At 40.7% G+C, this 18,514-nt stretch overlaps 1 protein-coding gene across 3 annotated transcripts in view; it reads right to left on the bottom strand.

Annotated features, from left to right (window-relative positions):
• Nucleotides 1-18,514, bottom strand: part of Xpo7 (exportin 7) — a 106,675-nt gene that overhangs the window by 26,075 nt on the left and 62,086 nt on the right. For 2 of the 3 annotated variants that reach the window (XM_028877621.2, XM_037208400.1), the window contains exons 5-15: nucleotides 17,837-17,929; nucleotides 13,975-14,079; nucleotides 12,212-12,377; nucleotides 11,240-11,313; nucleotides 9,478-9,597; nucleotides 8,174-8,320; nucleotides 6,560-6,732; nucleotides 3,739-3,932; nucleotides 3,027-3,132; nucleotides 982-1,117; nucleotides 407-480 (exon numbers count right to left, since the gene is read on the bottom strand). In XM_028877621.2, the coding sequence (XP_028733454.1) occupies nucleotides 407-480; nucleotides 982-1,117; nucleotides 3,027-3,132; nucleotides 3,739-3,932; nucleotides 6,560-6,732; nucleotides 8,174-8,320; nucleotides 9,478-9,597; nucleotides 11,240-11,313; nucleotides 12,212-12,377; nucleotides 13,975-14,079; nucleotides 17,837-17,929 (1,388 nt within the window). The remainder of the gene's footprint in view (nucleotides 1-406; nucleotides 481-981; nucleotides 1,118-3,026; nucleotides 3,133-3,738; nucleotides 3,933-6,559; nucleotides 6,733-8,173; nucleotides 8,321-9,477; nucleotides 9,598-11,239; nucleotides 11,314-12,211; nucleotides 12,378-13,974; nucleotides 14,080-17,836; nucleotides 17,930-18,514) is intronic. The other variant, XM_028877622.2, reaches the window with a different exon arrangement.

The following is an 18,514-nucleotide window of genomic DNA, read 5'->3' as shown; positions in this document are numbered from 1 at the left end:
GGGAGAGTGAAGCTCTCCCCTTGGAGGTTGGGCAGGCATTCCTAATGGAAATCAGCACCAGAAAACAAATGCCTACTCTGGGCATCCTGGACAGCTCAGTGACCGAGAGTGAGAGGACAAATACCAATCACCAGGGAGGAGCTCCATTTTATGAATGCCTTGACAGGATTTCAACTGTGATTCCAAAGGCTAAAGAGAAGATTCGGTAAAATTCTACACAAGCCTGGAATGCTCTGGGGCCGGGCCATATCTCTAAGCACAGCGTGTCACACACTCAAATGCACAATTCTCTGACGCAAACGATCAAGGCTGGAATAGCAAGGCAGTGGCAACACAGTGCCTGGGTCACTGCACAGTTGCAACAGGACTGCAGGGCCTCTTGCTGACGGTGAGCCACAACACTTACACTTTTCCTATGAAGACACTCAGCACCATCGTCTCATCATTCAACCCCAGAACTTCTGAGAGTCGGCGGTACAGCTGGTGCCATGCAAAGTAAGAGAAAACAATCAGATGACATAGAACGAGGACAACCTGGGCTGTCTAAGATGTGTCCACACTAAGGGGATAAGATGTAGGACAGCTCTGAGAAGTATGCACTGAAGGGATAGGCTTGCTTGAATGTTCTAAATACTAGGGAGACTATATTCTCTTATTGGACCACTTCAATCCTGAAATTCTCCAAACACTGCCAAAACTACCGGCTGTTCTCAGCATTAATTCATGTATAGAGATTAAGAGCTGCCAATTTGGGAGAGTACAACAGATGTTTTGACTGGCCATTTGTTAAGCATATGGAGCACTAGAGAAACAGGCCCAATTCATTGATGATTCTCAGAATTCTCAGACTAAGAGAAAACATTTGGATTTTCCCAATACTGGAAATCTGGAGGCTTATTGTAACTGTGATCAACTGTTTCCCCTCCATCAGCAACTCCACACCCGGGAAGTGAGAAATGGAGCTAACTGTGAGTCTGTTACCTTCGAGGATTTCTGCACCTGGTCCCCAATGTAGATCTTACGGAACTGCTCAAAAAAGCTCAGCATGGCCAATTCGAGCTTCTCATTACCCGCCTGAGCCAAGCGGGAATCTGTCAGGTTCATAAGCTGGAGTACCCTGGAGGAAGAGGAGTGATGATTCTCTCAACAGCAGGATATCCTGGGCATTCTAAACAATGTAAGCTACTTCAAAATCATCACATGTTTCTCTCCTTATCTACACTTTGGAAATTGTCTTCTCTGCAGGCTCTAAATGGTGGTGAGGAAACTAAGTGTCCATATCTGCTTATAAACAGTAGTAAAATATGAATATAAAGGTAATTGTCTTTTTCTGGAACTCCTGAGAGATCGTGGATAAAGTGATCTTCTGCATTCAAATTCACCAATGCTGATGAGTGGGACTGAACTAGCCCAGTGCTTCTCAGTCTCTTTTTCTCATAGAGCCATGAAAGGAAGGTCACAGAGCCATGGCGGAAAGGTCATAGGCAAGGACCACCTTCAGGGACAAACAGCAGATGTACTACTACCTATGACTTTAATCCTTTGCTCTGGACCCTTCTCTCCCAAACAAGGATATGGCCAATGTTGAATGAGGAATAATGGTATGCCATTACCACACCCGGTAATGGTCTTCTTACAATTGAGTCATTTGGCATTTGATAGAATGAAGACAGCAACTATTTATAACATATCATGAGTAAATTAGACTCACTTACTGTGTTGCAACACCCAAGAGGAGAACAGTCCACAAGATACTGTCTACACTGCATTTATTATGACACACATGTGGTATCAGAAAGGTATTGGATTTCATTCTTATGGAATCTTTGTTCACTACCCTTAAAAAGTGCTAGTGAGGCAATACCATGCACACTTTTGTCATAATTAAGGTACCCAAAGTCAAAAGAACATTTGATAAACAATATGGGAGTAAAAAGACACAAATGGGAATTTTTTTTAGAAGGCTAAGATTTATAGACTGAGATGTCTGGGACCAATACAATGTAAGACACCAGGTTCCTGTGGGTTCTCCCTAGGGAAGATACCTGAAGAGTTCAGAAGTCTTAACAATGGCAGCTCTCTGTATGGCCCTACAATCATTTTAAAACACACAGTAACATTCTGGCCCCTTCTATCACACTCCTGCGGTAATAAGCTGCAGATGTGTGGTATCACCACAGACTGATGCAGGGATGAGGATCTAGCTATCTTAAACATGACAAAGGCTTGAAAATTATAGATAACACTACTCTTCTCATAATACCTTTCTTGTTTACTTACTTGTTTCTGAGATGTAAAGCCCCTTTGGAAAAAGGGGAGGAGGATACAGTTTGGTAGTAGAGAACGTGCCTAGCATAATACCTGAAGTCACTCTCAGAAACAAGTAAATAAACAAGAAAGGTTATGTGAGCATGCAATGGGCTTATTATTATAGCAAAATGAATTAATTTTTTTTTTTTTGAGGTAAGATCTCCCTATGGCCCAGAGCTTGATATGTAGACAAAGTTGGCCTCGAACTCACAGAGATCTGTTTGCCTCTGCCTCCCCATTTTAACTTAGAAAACTTTCAGTAAGTTTTAATACTCACTTAGTGGTTTTTAATAAAAGGAGAACACAGATACAAAATAATGTGAAATCCTGTGGCTGTGACAGGCTGCAGGAGTGACACCAAGGAACCGGTTTCCTTTAGGCCTGGGTCAGCATTGCAAATAAAACCCAAGTCTCCAACTCTTAGATACTGGCCCTGAAGAGACCAACAGTTACCCCTCAATAGCTTTCCCAATTCCATCTATAGCATTTCCTTGCTGGTTACCGTTAAAATGTTTGTTTGTTTTTTTAGTGTAAATCATAGGTAGAGTTCTTACTGCAGGCACAAAAGAGAGCTAGCTGGCTTAGCATAGTAGGTCCACATCCTCATGAGCATTATGTTGCCTCAGCAGGTTTTCTGCAATTGGTAGAAAGCATCAGGAGGGCCCAGTAGGTGCTGAGTACTCAAGTAGAAGAAAAGCTTCCATGGGCACACTTACCGACAGACGAGCTCACCATCCATAGCATCTTGCTCATCGGTGCTGGCAAAAGAAACTCGGCCACCAATCACAGCTCCAATGATGTAAACCAACCATGTCAGTCGTCCTGGAGTAGGAAGAGGACTCTTTAGTGTCCCCTTGCTAGTGTTGTAAAGATACTTTTTACTAGAAGACTCGTCAATCTTTTTTCACCCCTTGAGACAGTTTCTCTGTAGCCTTGGCTGTCCTGGAACTCGCTCTGTAGACCAACCAGGCTGACCTCCAACCCTCAGAGATCCACGTGCCTCTGCCTCCCGAGTGCTGGGACTAAAGGCGTGCACCACTACCACCTGGCAAGACTCCTCAATCTTAGGAGTATTCTAGTAAAGCTATAAAATCTTACTTTCCTGATATAGGACGGCTATCATTCTACTCTAGTGAGGCTGACATCAAGAGAGAAACTGATCAGAGAATAAGCACTCCTGTATCAGACCCGACCACCATTTCTGGAGCGCAGTTCTTCCTTAAGACAACCCAATGCAGGTATGATTTATTATTCCACCCTAGTCCCCTGTGGCGTTTATTCATTCATTCACTCACTCTGTGTGCATGGAGGTGATAGCAGATAATCCTTTTTTTTTTTTTTTTTTGGCTGGGAGAAGGGCACAAAGGGAGGAAGCAAGAGGTGAAGGGGGCTGACAGCATCTCTGTGCTCCCCGGACACTGCACTCACCCTCCTGCACTGCAATGTCCATTGGGCTGGCGCTGGCACTCTGCAGCAGTTCCTGGTAGGACTGGGCCGACTGGTCAAACAGCTGCACAAGGAGCGCACATGTCTTCTCATACTCACAACGCCCAATGGTGGACAACTGGTCCAACTGCTGCTGGACCAGACCTGTATCCTCCAGGGGATCTTCCAGGCCATCCCTACTCCCAAGAAAGAAGGCAACCCTCTTAAAAAAACATGCCCATTAATTTCCCTGACACAGCAGCTTTTTCTCCTCAACAATAGAGGATCAATTTTTCCCAAGGAAGGAAATTTAAAAAGTTCTTGTTGTCACTGAACCTTCCCAATTCCTTAGCATTTGTCTGCCATTGAACCTGGCACTTACGTTTCTAAACCCTCTGAGCTCCTGGCACTTAGGTTTTCCTTCTTTTATTGATAATATATTTAAAATATATATTTATATTTTAAAAAGACAGGGTTTCTCTGTGTAGGCTGTCCTGGAACTTGATCAGTAGACTATACTGGCCTAGAACTCAGAGATCCACCTGCTTCTGCCTCCTAAGTGCTGAGATTGAAGGCATGTGCCACTACCGCCCAGCTTATTTAAAATTGTTTTAAGATTATATTTTTACTGTAACTATGTATGTATGCATGCCCAAGTGCACATATATATATATGTAGGTCAGAGGATAATTTGTAGAAGTCAGTTTCCTCCTTTGCCAAGTGGGCCTTGGGAACTGACCGTAGTCAGGCTTGAAGACAAGCATCTTTACTCACTGAGCCATCTTGAAGACCTGTAAAGAGTAGCTTCTTTTCCCTCTTTTTTTTTTTTTTTCCACCTTCAAAATTTGCTTTTGTGGTGCCGAGATTGAACTTGGGCTTTGTGCATGCCCAGCAAGTATTTTACTGCTGAGCTACTCTAGGCATCCCTAGTCAATCTTTCTGATTACTGTATACTTTGGGACTCTAAGTACATATTCCTGCATTTGAAGTTACTGTGGCCAAATGAGGTCAGGGAATTCAGAAACTTTCAAGGGGAAGGCAGTATGTTTTCCCCAGCAATGTAAAAACGTTGATGAACCCCATATTTTATCAAACTCAATCTTGCTATATAGCAAACACATAACTATAATAATCATGCTAAGTGGGATTTTTTTTTTTTTTAAACAAAGTTTATAAATTGACTTGGCTTATACCCAGTTTTCCCAAGTATATTTTGGTACCAAAATGATAGAGTTTAGTTTCCCACCTCAGATTTCAGAACTGTGGCTTTGTACCAGGTCTTACCTTATCTACTGGTTTCCAGAGTTTATAACACCTTACCCTAGGCTGAGATCTCTACAGTTCTACTGTAGCATGGCAATGCCAGATTAAGCAGCAGCCAAGAGCTGGCTGCTGTATGTTTCCCACTTGCTATGTACAATGCTAGGCTATTAATTTTCATAAGATCACAAGGTGGTCTTATTACTATTGATAGTTTATAAAAAACGAAATGCAGAACATACTCAAAAGTATATAGTTATTAAAACTGGCTTCCTGTGTCTAGAATTTCTACACATTCCTCTAGCCTCTAGCACTGCCTCCTGGAAGCCAGATGAATCAGACAAAGGCTTTCCAGTGAGCTTCATGAATACTCATATTTTGAAATGATTTGTCATAAACAGTAAGACTACCAACTTGAGCCTGTGAGATGGCTGAGCAGATAAAGGCCCTTCAAGATTGATGACTTGAATTTGGCCCCTGGGACCACATGATAGAAAAAGAAAATTGACTCCTGATACACACACACACACACACACACACACACACACACACACACACACCAACCACAGACTAAAGACAATTGAATGTACCCACTCTGAGCAAATAAAGGACAAAAACCAAACAACCCGTCAAACAACAACAACAAAACCACCAACAAAAACAAAATAACACAAACAAAGGCAACTTGATTTAATATAAGACATATCTTAAAAGGCCTGACATTTCTTTTTCTTTCTTCTTGGGTTTTTGAGACAGGCTTTCTTTGTATAGCTTTGGCTGTCCTGGAACCAGCTCTGTAGACCAGGCTGGCCTTGAACTCACAGAGATGAGTGCTGGGATTTAAGCATTCATCACCACTGCCCGGCCAGCTCCTTTTTATTTATTCTTACTTTATATGCATTGGTGTTTTCCCTGTAGGTATGCCTGTGAGGGAGTCAGGTCCCCAGAACTGGAGTTACAGACAGTTGAGAACTGGCATGTGTGTGTGTGCTGGGAATTAAACCCAGCTCCTCTGGAAGAGCAGCCAGTGCTCTTATCACTGAGCCATCTCTCTCTAGCTGTGGTCTGACATTTCTTTAACTATGGGTTTCTGGTCCAGTTAATAGTTAAGGTAGATGGGAACTCTTATGCTAACATGACAAATCCATGATGAGCGTGCTAGAACTACATATCCTTACAAGTTCTGAAATTAGAGTTGATTATGATCTGACCTTATAATCTCATTTAGCTACTTTTTTCCTTAGGAAGTCTCACTAGATTCCATACTTAGACATTATAACTTTTACCCCCTGGGTTTTACAAACAGTCCTCACATTTGAAGATAATCAGTGGCAAGAAAGGGCAAGCACATGCAATGTGTTTTTATCACAAACACTGCTTGGGGACGGTGATTCAGGGGACATGAACAAGGTATGGGAGGGAAAGACAAAGGCAGATGGCCATAAACAAACACAGATTTTACACATTTGTAAAACTCCCTTTGTCAGTTTGGGATGTGACTTCTAGTAAGTCTGACAACAAGGCTGCTGGTTAGGGAATATGGTGGTAGTCCATGTTTCCTTACCTTAGAATGATGTGCACAGATTCCAAACGGGATGTGATATAGGCTTTGGTGACTTCAGGAGTATATGTTTCCAGCATATGGGGCTCTGTGGCTTTGACATATGGCACGGAGGCTGCCAGCCGCTGCCACAGGCTCAGGAGATAGTGCACACTATTTGGGGCAAATTCCCAGTGCTGAGGATCAACAAAAGAAAAGGCATGCTTTGCATTTCTGTACACAAAATCCTAGGCCATTTGATACAAAGAATAACAAGATAACTAAGTTTCTAGGGGCTTGAATCTATGTATTGGTAACTTATTTAAGGTAGTTACTAGTGGTGGTTTGAATGACAAATGTCCCAAGTGGGCTTGGGCATTTAAACACTTGGTCCCAGTTGGTGGTGCTGTTTGGGAAGCTATAGGAGGTGCAGCCTTGTTGGAGGAAGTCTGTTATGGGCAGGGTTTTGTGAGTTCCTAACTTTGCCAAGTTCATTCTCTCTTTGCTGTTGAGGATGTGAGCTTCTTGACCCTCCCCATCATGCTTATCCCTTGCTAACCCCCCTCTACCACAATGGGCTCTTTTTATTGGTTTCTTTTGAGACAGGGTCTTGCTATGTAGCCCTGGATGACATGGAACTCAAAAGTAGATGAGGCTCATACAGATCCACCTGCCTCTGCCTCTTGGGTGCTGAGATTAAGACATGAACCACCATGCCTGGCCCATAATGGACTCATCCCTCTGAAAATAAACAAACTCTTCCTTCTGTAGGTTGCTTTTAGTCATGGTATTTTATCACACCAACAAAAAACTAAAACACCAGTATTTCAGATTTCAGAGTTTAATGAGAGAGGTGGTCTGTGCTGGCTATATAAATCTAGATGACAAGGAAAGACACATGAAAGTAGGTTTGAGACATCAGAATACAAGAGAACTGCTGGTCAGCTTATTAGAAATAAGAGATGCCCAAGTTCCACTCTGGAACTCGTGAACCAGAACTGTGGGGATGAGACCCAAGCCCCGTGCTCCTTCAAGCTCTCAGGTGATTGTGATGTGAACCACACAGCAGGGGACTCTCAGTGTGCTGCTCCACGACAAGAGGAGAGGGCTCTGTCCCCTCATTCTGCAGTCCAGGTCCCAGTTCTACCTTTTGCTTTCTCTCAGCACTGGGTTAAACCCAGCGGGGCTTTAAGTATGCTAGGCAAGCACTCTACTATCGATCTATGTCCTCAGCCCTTCTCTCCAATTGAAACATTGCCCTTATCATTTCTACAAGTTTCTCTAACCAAGGTTATCACACTTGTTTTTCTTGTGGTGCTGGGACCAAATGCAGAGCCTCACAAATATGAGGCAAGAGTTTAACCCCTGAGCTACAACTCCAACCCTTTCCTTACACTCTTATAAATGTAAATAGTCTACAATAGTAACTATATTGCAGGGTATGTGTGAGTGTAATAAAAATATTCTTTTTTCTTCCTGTGATTCTGAGGACTGAAGCAGTACCTCACACGTATTAGGGAATTGCTCAACCACCAAGCTATATTCCAACTCCAATAATATTTTTATAGAGTTAAAACCAGTACGCAAGAGACGAGAACCCAATAATTAAACAGAAAGACAAGGAGATGAAAGACAAACCTGTAGGCTGGTCACTGTGAAGTTGGCTATCAATCGGATAACCTCAGGGTAGTTTTCCACTTTTACTAATTCTCCCAGTTGGTAGTTACTCTTTAACCGGGCCAGTAGTCTGCAGAACTCATGGTAATTGTTTGGGTCTGATAAACTCTGGCAACGGCATAGGAAGAAAATAAAATGGAAAATATGATCACCACACCCCAAGAATGATATATGCTTGGCATGGCACGGGGAAGTCTATTTTTCAGCGTCTGGGCTGCAAATCACGGTTGAGAACAACACAGGTATAGAAGGCTTCCAAACAAGTCAAGTATTACTTTTAAAAGGTTTGATCACATTTATTTTCCCATTAACACAAAATATTCACCCATGAGATGGGATCACTAGCTTCAAGTGGCAGAGTAAGAAACAGGCCCTAGAAGGATCACACTACTTGCCTAAGGTTGTAAGATGGTCAATGGCAGATATGGGCACCATCTTTGATGTGTCTGCTTCTCGCAGATCAAAGGGAATCTATTCATTTCTACATATGTCAAAACGATCACTAAGTGAAGCACCTTAGTTATAAACAAAAGCGGCACAAGTGTTTCACATTGTATCACAAGTATTAGATATTTATTATATCCTAGTATATAATTATATCCAGTACTACAAAAGTTTAAAGGTATCAGTATATTTGTATTTCCTTATAAATATTATTCTTTATTAGTGATCAGAGCAGAAACTTTGTTTTATTCATATACATAATCCTGACACAGTAAGTCTTAATACAGTTTGTTGAATGAATAAAGGCATTTTAAAAGAAAGGGACAAAGCTTAATCATATTTTAAAACATACTTCTAGAATTTTTCCCCCAACTATAGAGAATATTTGGAAGAAAAGTAGTATTAGATGAATTTTGGGGCCAAAAAAAAAGAGAGAGAGAAGTCATCAAATTAAGGAATGTATCTCTGAAAAAGAAGTATTTCCCTTCCAACCTAAAGATAGCCTCATAGGTTAGGTTATTCATATTAATGTAAAACACTGAGAAACAAAAACCAATCTTTAGAGTTTTAATTTCTTGAGGGAGTAAGAATCACTGGTTCCATCTTAGGTAGCTTGTATCTGATGACCTTGTCCCATGATTTCTGTATTCTAGAGCTACGGGACTCATACTCCTCCCTTGGAGTAAATGTGCCCCATAATCATCCATAGATCTTCAGAAGAGCAGCCTAAGCTGCTTCCTGGGATTTCTGCCATGTGATCAACTTTCCTCAGACTTCAGTCACATAAATTCAGCATTTACATACATTCTCAGAAACCTTACCTGTGGATTTTCCAGTATTCGTTTAACACCATCAACAAGATGAGAGAGAAACTTGGCCCTCTCGGCGTTGTTAAATAGGGATCTGCGGACGGAGGCAATCTGTACTAGGCAGGACAACACCTGCAAGCAGAGCACAGCACAGACACACTCAGTGAGACAGGCAGCTATGGCCTCCTCTAATATTCAGCAGCTTTATCAAAGAAAGAAGCATTCAATCCAAGTTCATCAAAGCAATGGCCATGACTACATCCAGCTTAGACATTTTCCTTAGACAGTATCTTTGACTACTCCAATCACTTCTTGTGATTCCTACTTATATATAGTTAAGCTGCAAAAAAAAAAAAAAAGTCAAAATCAAGCTCTGCTTACAGAACTATATGATAAAATAATCAGGTCAAATCTATGCCCTGAAAAAAATGTTTTCTTCCTTTTCCCACAGTGTTAATTACGTGTTGTCTTATCTGTACATGTCAGTTTCTGGCCTTTTCTGCACGCTTTGTTCCCAGGAAGGTGGACTTGCAGCAGCAGCAGCAGCAGCAGCAGCAGCAGCAGCAGCAGCAGCAGCAGCAGCAGCAGAGCTGTTGCTCTTGCTTTGGGCCGGCTTCACCCACAGGGAAGCACTAGGACGGCAGGAGGAGAAGACAGAGATGCCCTCCTTCCTGCTGTATGGCTGTCTCCCAGTGTGCAGGCTCAGTGTGCAGACTGAGCTCTCCTAGGCTTGCACTCACCAGCCTTTGCAAAGGGCACATGTCACCACGCCTTGTTAGGTCACTGTGAGTTTGCTCAACTACAAACAGGGTTTTCACCCACTACCCCTCTTGACTGTGCTACTTTTTCCTGAAGTGACTTAAGGATGTACATAACACTGAATTAATATTTATGCTAAAGGGAAGGTCTGTGTTAATTTGGAAAAGTACAATGGCCAGGAAAGTGATCCACTGAAGAAATCTCCATTACTTTACTGTGTTCCTATGTATATTTCATGTAGAATAGTATTTAAGTCCCCAAATCCCTGGACCAACAACATTTTAGAACCTGAATGACCTTGTGATCTAAGGTATATTACCTACTAGATAAGAATTTTAATGCTTTTTTGGAAGAAAGGCCTATTTGTCTTTCATTTTATCATTTATCACTATGTAACTTTGGCCTCAGAGGCTTTCTTTTCTTCTTTCCCTCAAACTTGGTATATGGGAGATAGGATCACTTTAAATTCCCAATATAATGGCCGCCACTTCCCATGTGCTGGGGTTACAGGAGTGCCTGAAGGATTTTAAAAACATCTCATGCCAGTCTCAATGTTAAGCTAGACAAGTACCAGATGAATCCTCACACAGTAACCTGTGGCAAATCACTAGGGTTACAGGCACAAGATGGGACAGAAAAAGCTTGACAGTTAGCCATAACCTGACAATAGACAGGAAGAATTAAAAACAATGAAGACTCTGCTGCTAAAACTTTTAGGCTATAACCTCAGCATTAACACACTGGGTAACTAATCCTAGTACATCCATCCTATGACATATTTCTATCACCATTCCCCTCCCCCCACCAAAAATAAAACCCACAGGGTTTTCCTATTAGCCCTGGCTGTTCTTGGGCTTGATATGTAGACAAGGCTGTCTTTGAACTCACAGAGATCTTCCAGCCATCATGTCTGGTTTATTTCTATGATTTTGCAAAACAATACAGACCTAAGGTTTATTTACCAATGCTACTTTCTAGAAATAGGTTTGTTTTAAAAACTGTGGTTCTGACTTACCAAAGGTGAGAATGAGGGAGGGATGGAATGATACAGGTCAAAAAACAGCTGCAGAGTAGAAGAATCTAAGAACGCTAGGAGGAAAAAGATAAAGGATATGACTTGACTCTGCCACACAGTCCTACATGCATTTTACATCTTTATGTATTAGGGACCATAGTCTTCTGATTATTTGTCAAAAAAAATATCTATTTTCTTAGAAAGTTATAAACTAGTAAGAGCTGTTTTCTTTTTCTCCCTCTAGGTTAAAAACTACTGATTTCAGCTCCTCTATGAAGTGTTTATCTTTTTAACTTTCAAGGAACTTTAAGATAATCTTAACTCCTCTTTCCACAGTTTGTCCTTAGAAAAAACACACTCTGAAATTCTTTCATTTATTTTTGGTTATTTTAAGACTAGGTCTTGCCATATACATGCTGGCCCTGAACTTGGGATCTTCCTGTATCAGCTAGGACCACAGGTAAGTAAAACCTTATGACACCTTGTTTTTAAGTAACTGAAGTAGGGGCTGGAGAGATGGCTAAGCAGTTAAGAGCATTTGATGCTCTCCCAGTGGCCTGGGTTCGGTTCCCTGCACCCATATGGTGACTCACAACTGTCTGTAACTCCATTCCTACAGATTCAATATCTCTTGTGGCCTTTGAGGGCACCAGGCATGCAAGTGATTCACAGACATACATGTAAGCAAAACACCCATGCACATAAAATTAAAAAACAAACAGACAAACACAACAACAACAACAAAAAACACAAGCCCTCCTACTCCCCAGAAGTCTGGTATTATTTAGTAATTTTAAGTTCTCTTATGCTTGGGGGAATTCACAAGACTTCTCCATGAATCCTTACCATGTTGTAAACAAACGCATGAAAACATTAAATTTTGTTAAAAAAAATAAAGAATTACGGGGCCTCTCTAGATTAACCTATAGACACAGGGCAGGCAGACTTAGACTTAGGCTGGAGCTCTGTTACCTGATCTCCAGCTGGTGGGGATCTGTACTGTACACAGGTCATCTGAGGACTCATCAGTAGATGTGCCGATGAAATCAAAGTTCAAACAGTTATGGGTGAGTTTGAGTAGCTGCATTAGCAAGCCATGCTGACTTTCATCATTCAAGTTCAGATTCTTTCCCGATGCCTGCAAAAATTGTCACATAATGAATGAGCTCCAAACAAGTCTCTTTTCCCTGCTTCAGAAGTATGCTGCTAAGTTGGAAAAGGAGGGCTGTACTTCAGCACAGTAAGATGTTTTTACTCCAGAAAGATGTTGCTGTTTTATTAACAATGTTATCATGAAAAAAAAAATCTTACTTTTTCTTTTAGTATCAACACATATAAAAATATGAAGCTGACATTTAGAGAAATCCCCTGGTTAACACTTCTTTTTCATATGTAGTCATAATGGCCACTGGGAATCCTAAGCAATACAGAATTTGGTGTTTGGGTGTGCGATCTTAGTAATTTCTAGGGATGGCTTAAATAAAGCTATGGACCTAGTTCAGAATAAGCTTTACAATTCCCTTCCTCTTTGTAGAACCATCATTACCAAATATTTTTCTAATGAGAACTAAAACAAAATTACTCCCGAATATTACATATTTATCTGCAGTGTATCTGTAGACTTAAGAGCTAGATACTGGTCCATAGTATCTGAGGCCTTAGTGATGAGCTGATAGGATCAGGGAGGATTTCATCCTTAGTTTTCTCAGAAGCGCTTTCTCTCAGCAGATGTTATAGCTTTGTGGGTACTACAGCTTTGCCCAGCAGCTTGCTGGACAATGGAACATTTATAAATTTGCAGTATAATCAAGTGAATAAAAGATGGGTGTCATAAATAGGGCAACAGAAAGAATATAAATTTGTTTCTGGAGCTAAAACAGAGGAATATCAGAAAATGAGAGCAAAAACACATAAAAGTGAACCAAAAAACCCAGAGGCTATCCCCAAGTAGCTTCCCATGTTGAAAAAGCCACCTGACCACTGTTACAAAAGTGTAAGACTCTCCCTGCTCCCTTCCTCAATTATTTGTGAGATAGGGCCTTATTCTGTAGCCTAGGCATACCGCATCATGACAGGCTTATTGTTTTTTGTGACACCAGGGATTGAACCCAGCCAGGCTCTCATGCATGTAAGTACTCTACCTAACTTTTTTTGATTAAATTTAATGCTATCAATAGATGAAATTAAAACCAGCTCTCTACTTAAAGCAGTTAATTCCCTTATGTGACACTGCCTATTACTTCAGGTTATTAAATCTAAGTGGATGCTAAAAAATTCAAAACCTACTCTTTAAAGAAGATGCTGCTTGCTTGTTTGCTGCTTTTAACTCAGCAGGGGATAAAAGACTCACCTAGTTTTGTATGGTAACAATGTAGTCTAAACCTGCTTGCAGAACACTTAGGAATCTAAACACCATAAAGCTAACAGGCTTCCATTCTGTATAGAGACATTTTATGTGGCTATAAAGTAACAAACAGCAAATTTCTAACTTTGTAGTAAACTAGATTTCCTGAAGACAGGAACAAGGAATAAATGTTCTCTTACTGTCTTTTACCCAGAGGAGTAGCTTTTAAATGGGGGAACCACACAATCCTTTTTCTAAGTCAGTGATCAACCTGGCTAGCTATTTCTCCGTCTCCAGATGATGGCCTCAGTCAGGTGCTGACGTCTAACAAATCCCACCCACTCTTACCCCTGAAAGGGACCAGGAATTATAACCGAACTTATAACCATACCTGTTTTAGTAAATTGCAGGAAAGTGTGAAGATATCAAACAGTGATGAGTCTCGGAAAGAAGAAGCTATTTTTCTGTGTTTGGTTAAAGGATGGGTGGTGTCTGCCTGTGTAGACAAGAATAAGCCAATTCAAGTTTTAAAATAATTCCAGTGTGAGGGGGGTTCATGTAGATTTCAAATAAACCAGAAGAATTTCCAATAATGCAATATAAACACGAAATTCATTTTTACAGCTTAATTTATTGTTAAATCAGATCTAGTAGGAAGATGTGGAGAATAGGGTGATGGGTGTTGCTCATGGCTACCATGACCTCATTTCTCTCTAGTGTATAAAGGAAAAGCAAAACTGCACAAACTGTTGGTATGCATTGCCAGCAATTGCTATCATGGCTTATCTACAAAACCAGACAGAGCAGCAAGGCTGGGCTTTGGTAAGTTAACTTACCAGGCGGAAGCAACTGCCCAATTTCAAAACAATCACTAATGGCATGAACTTGAAAATAAATGAATGGCCTGTAGCCTCACTTCACTCTCTAGCCTATTTCAACATGGAATGAGATCTGAAATCATTCTAAGGGTCTCTCATTCCACTGTTTTTTCCGCTGCTATAGAATAGTGATCCCTGCATTTTTAACGTGTAGTAGACACTCAACAAGTGGGAAAAAAAGAATTATGGTTGTCTATAGTACTTGTAGTCTAGCCACTTAATTGAAACTTAAATTTCTTCGATTTATTGATCAATGCACCCAAGAAGGGTTCATTTTGTTTTAGTCACACTGAAGAATCATAGTAGCAAACCTTCCAAAATGCCACCTCTAGGTTCAAACAGAAATGGTAAAGAGAAATATACTTTCTAATTTGAATGTGCCAACCAGTAAGTAATGGAAAATTACTTAGAGGTCAAAATCTTCCAGTTCTGCTGTCCATGTCACTGTGCTGTATATCTTACATGATGAAGCTATGCTTTTGGTTTGTTTTTGAGACAGGGTTTTATTAGTGTTGGGGGAGGGCGAAGACAGGGAAGAGGGAAAGAGAGAGAAAGAGAATGGGAGGGAGGGAGGAAGATAGAGAGCAGAGGTGCAGACACAACCGTGTGTGTGTGTGTGTGTGTGTGTGTGTGTGTGTGTGTGTGTGTGTGTGTGTATGGAGAGAGAGATGGGGTGGGCCAAGGTATTGCTTGCTTATTGGACAGGTCCTCAAGGGGCCAGTTTGAATGCTAACAACCATGCCAGGCCATTGCTAAAGTTTATACAAATATAGTACCATATACTGTTGTAATGTTCATGACAAACGTGTTAACTATGTCAAGCACATTTTCATTTACGCCCCGCCCTCCACTTCCAGTGACCAGCTGGGAGCTCATATTCCAAAGATGATGTGTGGAGTAGGAGACAGACAGGATCTGAGGGTGAATCCAGATGGCTGCCACCTTTTAAACTCTATAGTTGCACATAGAAATAAATGGGAGATAGGAGGCATCTCAGCCGGGGTGTGGCTTGAGGATGCTACCATTGACCTAGACAAAAGGCAGTCTTATGTTAATGGAGCACCACAAGTTCCTCTTGATAAGATTATCTCCCTTTTTAACAAGCAGGAACTTTCTTCAAGCCCCTGAGAGAATAGGGATATATAAAAATACCTGACAATGGGAAAATGATTTTCTTGGGCGATCAGACACTCCATTACAGAATATTGTAGTTTTTTGTATAACTTAGTTTATCCAAATAGCTAAAGCTTAAAAGTGAGCAAAGACGAAGCTAGACAAACACTGCTGTGAACCTGAGTAGGCCTTAGGAATGCCTAAATCTTGATTATCAAATATCAAGCATATGTTACTTCCCTAAATTTTCTAGCACCTTGGTGTTAACTTGAATGGGACTAGGCAGAGTTATCATGCTATATGGTTCCAAAGTATTGGGGATTTTTCCCAAAGAATTACTTTATTTAAAGAGGCTACCATTGTACACTTCTTAAAGCCTGCACAAAATTTCCCAAAGGGAAAGGTATAATAGTGACAATAATGAAAGTAAAAGGGTGCTGGAGAACTGTGATTCGGAAAGCTGAAATGCTGGAACTTTGTCAAGCAGCAATGGTCACTATACGGTCCACTCCACACCACAATCACTTAAGTAAAACACATGGAAAATGTTTTTTTATTTTTAAAAATTACCAATCCTCATGTTATTTACAGGGTGGGGAGCAAGCTTTGAGAGAGAACATTAAGCCTATGGTTTTTGTATTTGGCTAATGGATGCTCTCTTTACTGTACAGGTAACAGTGGTTGAACAGTCTGTTGTTAACAACACAGGATCTGGTATAAGACTATCTGGGCTCAAATTTAGACAGCATTGCTTACACTAACTGTGAAACTGTAGACAAATGATCATGTATCACAGTTTCCTTATCCAGAAAATGGAACAGCCACAATACCTACCTCACAGGATTATTGAGAATAAAATAAGTTAACTTAGAATGGTGGCTGGCCCATCATAGTTCCTCAAAAGCCTAAGCTATTGGTACTGCTGCTCACAATGGCAACTGCACTTAACAGATGATACAATATAGATGCCCAATCTGAACAAGTTATAATCTAGAGCATTAAAAGAGTACCAACTTAACCGTTTGAAGTTCTTAGGATTAATAAAACATCTGCATAATTATTAGCAATAGCAACAATAATGCCAATGTAATTAGTATGCTGGCAACTTAATGTGGGATGTGACAACTAATATCAATACTTGCTTGTTTAATAATTATATAATTTTAGTTAAATACAGAAGCAAACAACCAAAACGATAATAGCCAGAGCAAAAAGGAGAAAACATGAAAAAAAAAAAAAAAGAAGAAAATAGCCACTGGTGCTTCCTCTGTAATTCTTGGTGACATCAATGACTACTTGAAAAAATAACGGGAAAAGAAAAATTTATTCATTCTGAAAGATCACCAGGATCACATGGGAGCTGACTTCTATTTACTTATATTTTAAAAATTTTACTTTACCTTTTTTTTGGGGAGACAGGATCTCTAGCCTAGGCTGGCCTTGAACTTTGATCATTCTGTCTACACCTGTCAGTCCAGGGATTTATAGAAGTGCACACCATGCCCAGTGGGTGTGTCTCTAAGAACCAGGGCTTGATGTGTGCTCCTTTAGCACTTTACCACTGAGCAACAACCCTAAGCCTGGGGACTGATTTTTAAATAACTTTAGCAGATAGGAATGTACACAGGAGCAGACGGGCCACAAGCATGTAACTGATTTCACTTTTTTTTTTTTTTTTTTTCGAGACAGGGTTTCTCTGTGTACCTTTGCGCCTTTCCTGGAACTTACTCTGTAGCCCAGGCTGGCATCGAACTCACAGAGATCTGCCTGGCTCTGCCTCCCGAGTGCTGGGATTAAAGGCGTGCACCACCATGGCCTGGCCCTAATTTCACTTTTATAATTGCTATTTCACAATTAAACTCTTTCACTAGAGTAAGGCAGTATTTTTTTTTTTTTTTTTGAAACAGAGTCTTACTACATAGCTCAGCCTCAAACTCATGATAATTCTCTTGCTTCAGCCTCCCACACTCTGGTATGGTTTTGACACATATGACATCATTATTCTCATCTCTTAAAAAAAAAAAAAAAGAACACTGATACTAATAAGGAAAACTGATATGGGAGCGTAATACACTTTGGTGATCTCAGAAGCAGGCCAGATTAAAAAGAGTGATGTGGGTTGCATTTACAGAGGAAAAACGAATGGGTCTATTTTGTTTGAAAAAGGCATTAATCACTTACCGCAAAAGCACACAACTGCCAAAAAACATCACCCCACAAACAGCAGAAAGCACCAATACCAAGAAAAAATGTGTCACTTACTTCAATAAGGAAGGCTGTAGCACTTACTTGATTAATTTCATTGGTGAGCTGAGATAAAATTGTGACGCCAATGATGCAGTATTCAACACTGTCCTGGTAAGCAAATGCACAGGAGAAAGTTGGCATGGCTTGGCTTTGGAATGTACTCATACTACTTAATTACACATTCCTTGTTACCATGAAAACTGCCTACAGAAGGCAGCAAGGAATTAGTTTCAGCCTGCTGCCTTATGGAAAACAAAAACCACCTTCCCTAAAGAAAGACAGCTGCATTTAACCTTATCAAATTTGGAAGTTCTCCAAAGCACCACAGCATAAACATTATTAAAAGAGAAACTGCAAAACATACCTCTAGGCAAATGAATAAAATGAAATAAATAACCAAGTTTGAGAAGGGATTTTTTTTTTCAACATTAAGAAATAGGTATAGAGGTGGGCTGGAGAAATGGCTCAGTAGTTTTCCAGAGGACCTGGGGTCACCCATATGGAGGATGGAGTCACAACCATCTGTAACTCTAGTCCCAAGGAATTCAAAGCCCTCTTCTGGCCTCTGCAGGCACCAGGCCTGCAGACGTACATGTGCATAAAATACCCATGTACATTGGACAGGAAGTTCACAGAAGAACAAGTAAAGCAGCAAATTAACACATAAAAGTTTGTCTCACTCATAACCCAAAC

Source organism: Peromyscus leucopus, chromosome 9 (genome assembly GCF_004664715.2).
Source record: "Peromyscus leucopus breed LL Stock chromosome 9, UCI_PerLeu_2.1, whole genome shotgun sequence".
NCBI lineage: Eukaryota > Metazoa > Chordata > Mammalia > Rodentia > Cricetidae > Peromyscus > Peromyscus leucopus.
Note: the sequence above shows the minus strand (reverse complement) of the source record. Positions and strands in the feature narration are given on the sequence as shown.